Below are 5,470 nucleotides of genomic sequence, written 5' to 3' on the forward strand. Positions count from 1 at the left end.
TCATGAACGCATGAATTAACATTTCTGCATTTGACATTGAGAGCATAGGTCGTATTTTAGATATATTTTTGAGATGGAAAAATGCAGTTTTACAAATGCTAGAAACTTGGCTTTCAAAGGAAAGATTGCTATCAAATACCACACCTAGGTTCCTAACTGATGATGAAGAATTGACAGAGCAGCCATCAAGTTCGTAGACAGTGTTCTAGGTTATTACTGCTAAATTCTGAAAAAACAAAAGTGTTAATTATAGGACCTAAAAACTCTGCATGTAAGAAATTACTCGTCATCCAGTTTTTTATATTGACTATGCATTCCGTTAGTTTTTCAAATTGGTATGTTTCGCCGGGCCGCGAAGAAATATAGAGCTGAGTATCATCAGCATAACAGTGAAAGCTAACACCGTGCTTCCTGATGATATCTCCCAAGGGTAACATGTAAAGCGTGAAAAGTAACGGCCCTAGAACTGAGCCTTGAGGTACTCCATACTGCACTTGTGATCGATATGATACCTTTTCATCAACTGCTACGAATTGATGGCGGTCAGATAAGTACGATTTGAACCATGCTAATGCACTTCCATTAATGCCAACAAAGTTTTCTAGTCTATTCAAAAGAATGTTGTGGTCAATAGTGTCGAACGCAGCGCTAAGATCCAATAGCACTAATAGAGAGATACAACCACGATCAGATGATAAGAGGAGGTCATTTGTAACTCTAATGAGAGCAGTCTCAGTACTATGGTACGGTCTAATACGGTCCATTTTACACACAAATTACATTTCTGCTTATGACTTTAAATGTTGACAATGCTTCCAGGTAGGCTCCTTGGTACTTGCTGAGTGAAACATCGAAAAATATTCAGTAAAAAATGATGAAAAGCCGGACGAAATGCATAAAGTCGCTGCACTGCGTATTAATGTGTGAGGCGCGTGCACGCGAGGGGGGTAAGATTTTCAGGGGAGGTCGGATTTTGGTACAACTCGCGGTTAATCCTAACTACAGGCAAAAACTGTTTTTTCATGCATCTGTCAATTTTGAGATTTTGGGCTTTTCATAAAGTATTTTTTCAGACTAGTGGAAAGAGAACATCCAAAATACACTTTTGAGTGTTTATTTTATAGCATTTTATCTATTTGTATCTGTAGATTTCATTTACGATTCATATCTTTAAAGGCCGTTTTCTCAAAATAAGATTTTTCTCCTGCACTCAAAAATCTCTACTTCAGTAGCAATTAAATACACTTTACAGTTTTATTCCAATCTATATTCTGAAGGTTTTTACAGAGGGGTTTGTTCATATATAGTTTGCCTGATTTTATACAATATTTTAATCCCAAAAAATTGTGAATATATATATATATATATATATATATATATATATATATGTTTTTATTTTTATTTTTTTATGAAATGATAACAAGAGATATCCAAATTACGGTCTTTAATAACCTTTCTAATATGTCAACAGAATGAAACAAGAATTTTGAACCTGGCTTCATCCAATGTTCAGGTTTTTGTTCTAGAATTCTATGCAAAATTGTGCATATTTAATTAGTTAACACTTCATTTGCATATTTAAACATAACATTTCAGAAAACTTGTAATACAGAAAATGTTTGCAGTTCTTAATGTATTGAATCAACTGGGGAGGTATAGTGATATCTATTTTTTTTCTTTCTATTCATTCATTTGATTGTGTGTGCTGTTTTCGTTGTCCAGGCAGTGGCTTCCTAAATCCAAGATGGTTCCTCTCGGAATTGACAAAACCATCGACAAGATTAAAATGATGGAGGGCCGCACATCAGCCATCCGCAAGGCTGTTCAGACTGCCTTTAACCATGCCATGAACCATCTGAGTCGAGTCCAAGATGAACCTATTAGCGACCTCAGTGATGTTGATTAAGATTGGCAAATGCAGGCACATTTCAAAGCCTTACTAATTGTCATTCCTGACTGACACCCGCTGTGTGACTTCTGTATTTTGTTTTACTCCATACCTGCCTCTCCTGTCTCATTTACACATATGTCTCTAATCAATTCTGTAAATAATGTAAATCACTTAACACTAACTTAATCTTCAGATTTACTGTAATGGGTACTGTACATACATTTTTTTTAATAGCATTTATACATTTTAGGGAATTATACCCAGCGTAATTACTCATTGATGCTGGAACAAATGGACTGTGAAACGAAAGCAAAAGAATACTGTAATCTGGGCTGGAACATAATGTGAGAGTTCTTGCTTTTTATGTTTAAATGATTAAAGTTTGTACACAGGCTTTTATTTGGCATTGTTTTTGTAACCTAAGATTGTTTTTACAACAATTTTAACCTATTTTGATGTATTTATATAACTAAATATATAACTTGACTTTCTAATATGAAAAGACAATGTTGTTATGAAAACCACAAGTGCGTTATTATGATATTCTAATGAAACCAAAAAAGAAAAAAAAAAAAGCCCAGACTTTTGTTTGTGTTGAGTGAATGGTTTTGTTTAAACTGTATGATACTGTGCTTGTTCTGGTGTTAATTTATTGTGGGTTGGGTGGTACATTTATTCACTGGGGAAAAGATAAAAAAAAAGGTTTTACTTGACTGTAGGAGTTATTGTTTTTTATGATTCTTAATTTTATATCAGAGCCCCAGTAGCTATGTCTGTTTATAGTGACTTCCTTAGGATTACTCTGGGTTGCAATAGGTAGATTTTGGAATACTTTTTAAACCATATATAAGTTGTTTCAGTTGGTATTAGAACTGTTGATTGAATTGTCCTTTTTAATTTTTTTTTATAAATTCATAAGCTAGTTACGTCTTGAGTTCATTAAAACAATTACTATAGCACATAATATGATTTGTATGGCACGTTAAAGCAACAGTACGTTTTTTTTAACTTGTGAAATATCAGTTTCAAAATCTGTTTCTTTCCCACCCTATCCACTAATTATGTTTATAACACTAAAGTCCACTCACTTAACTGTAGGGGGCTCTAAAGTCATACATACAGTTGCTTGGTACTGATGTTCCATGGTATTTCTATGCTGCGCTTAGTATCATGCTTATTATGGGCATGTACCATGATAGTAACATGGTGTTCTTGGAACTAAATCATCTAAATAACACTCATAATTACCACAGTATTAACATCTGATACCATCACTGTATCATGTCACTGCCAGTGTCATTGTTTTTCTGAGGGCACTCCAAGGTAATCCTTACAAGCACTACATTGGCTGTTGTTTTTTAGTGTACTTATTTAATACCATTGTGTTACTATCTGGTACAACAAAATTGCCACAGTACTTTGTTAGATAGAATTATTAATTACTTATTACTAACAGATTATTTGATGCCTACAGCCATCTCATGGTCAGGTATGGCCCATGTTCCAAAGCCTATTCTGTCACTAGAGGTCACTGTGAATCTATGAAAGAAAAACTGAAAAAAGCAAGCAAGTCTGCATTTTCACTGAGACAGTCCCCTTGTCCAAATACCCACACTTGCGGTCTTGGCCACTTGAGAGCGCGTGCGCGCGACAGGAAGTAAGTGCGCAAGTCTGTCCCATGTCTTCAAAATGCCAAAGTGCGGTGCCCTTAATGGATACTAAATCCACACTATCTCGAATACCGCTCCAGAGCGCTATTCAAGGCTAAGTGTATCCCATCATGCATCATGTTCTGGAAATAAATCGTGAGACTTTTTGCCGAGATCTCTCGAGAGGTCACTGAAACCTTTCCAATGTAAGTTAAATATTAATATAATAATTAGATATTACAAATAATTTGGTAGAAAAACAGTGTTTTTACTTTTATTGGTGCAAAGATGAGTTGTGGTGATATTTATTTTGTACAACATTTGCAACTGCTTTTTATCACTTAATTAGAAGCACCACAAATTAAAATTAAAAACTACTGAACAGACATTTAGAAGTTGATTTTAAAATGCAAAGTATTTCAAATTAAAATTAAAATAAAGCTGTGTAAACACTTGCATTTTTACAACACTATAAGTGTGTCCCATCAGGTAATGAAAAGTTCGACACACACTTGTGGTCTTCATCCTCACTTGAAGACTTCGGCCAAATACAGGAAATATGTCATTTAAGTAATCAAGTGGTCAAGTGCAAAGACTGCAAGTGTGGGTATTTGGACAAAGCCAGTGTCATCAGGACACTCCTTCAGAAAGCGTGAAATTAAGCAGCTCCTGATTCATGGGATTTTTCTGAGGGTATTAATGCATCACCTATCTTTACATCAACTTGATTACATTGAAAGTTTTACATCTCTCAAAGCTTTTGAAACACCAAATAAGCAGTGCTTAGAGGAAACTGGTGAATTCAAACTCTTATCTGTGTTGCGCTGAAATTGACTTTGTCAAAAGTGTTTAGAAAGCTGTTGATTGTGCTGAAAGACTGACAGTGGTGTATTGTATCTTCAATTCAAATATGTTGCTGTCTCTGGTGTCTAATTGCTTCAGGAGGTAAACGGTATGCTCGAGTGGATGGCAAGTGAGGTGTGAATGTGTGAAGTGTGAATATCAATCTCTCACATCAGTGTCATCAAATGACTTCTACAGAGTTGGAGTGCCCTAATTAGCTGCTGCCCCAGTGGCCCCACTCTGATGGCACGTTTCTGATATGTACTGATGGATATCAGCAGGTGCACCTAGGTCTGAATAATGCGTTATTCCACACATGCAGGTTGTCATTTGGTTCAGCATGGGGATTATGTTTTATGTAGGTTTTCTACGTCAAAAACATAACAGTGACTAGTTTCACTGATGCAATCGGGGGATATTAAGTTTTTTTCTGGATATGTCTGGAATTACATACTACTCTACCTCTTACTGTTACTGCAGTGTATAGTAGAGTTTGCAAATGTTAAGTATGGATGCAATACCAGGATGACCTACTACATTTGATGACTCCATCATACTGGCTTCCATTTATGTAGCTCAAACAATAGTCATTCATATTTCTATAGCTCTTAAACAGTACAGATTTCAAAGCAGCTTCACGGTGATAATCATCACTATCACAATTGCAGAATCAATTATGGAACTTAACTATGGAGGCAATTCAAATTCTGCGGTAAGCAGCTCTAAAAGACAATAGTGTCATTATTTAGCTCAAGTCAGATCAGTGTTGGTTCAGTTCAGTTCAATAACTGTAAATTTAATCAGTAACAGTGTTGATGTTTCAAGATGCAATTCACAGTGACTAGTTTCACTGATGCAATCGGGGGATATTATTTAAGTTTTTTTCTGGATATGTCTGGAATTACATACTACTCTACCTCTTACTGATACTGCAGTGTATAGTAGAGTTTGCAAATGTTAAGTATGGATGCAATACCAGGATGACCTACTACATTTGATGACTCCATCATACTGGCTTCCATTTATGTAGCTCAAACAATAGTCATTCATATTTCTATAGCTCTTAAACAGTACAGATTTCAAAGCA

General features: G+C 35.4%; 1 protein-coding gene across 1 annotated transcript in view; it reads left to right on the top strand.

Moving 5' to 3' along the window:
* LOC107663562 (bromodomain-containing protein 1-like) overlaps positions 1-2,459 on the top strand; it is a 102,618-nt gene extending 100,159 nt beyond the window's left edge. Inside the window, exon 16 of the mRNA XM_016453800.1 lies at positions 1,723-2,459. Coding sequence (XP_016309286.1) covers positions 1,723-1,906 — 184 coding nt within the window. The 3' untranslated portion in view covers positions 1,907-2,459. The remainder of the gene's footprint in view (positions 1-1,722) is intronic.
* The last annotated feature ends 3,011 nt before the right edge of the window (positions 2,460-5,470 follow it).

Source organism: Sinocyclocheilus anshuiensis, unplaced genomic scaffold (genome assembly GCF_001515605.1).
Source record: "Sinocyclocheilus anshuiensis isolate Anshui unplaced genomic scaffold, SAMN03320099.WGS_v1.1 scaffold15, whole genome shotgun sequence".
Classification (NCBI taxonomy): Eukaryota; Metazoa; Chordata; class Actinopteri; order Cypriniformes; family Cyprinidae; genus Sinocyclocheilus; species Sinocyclocheilus anshuiensis.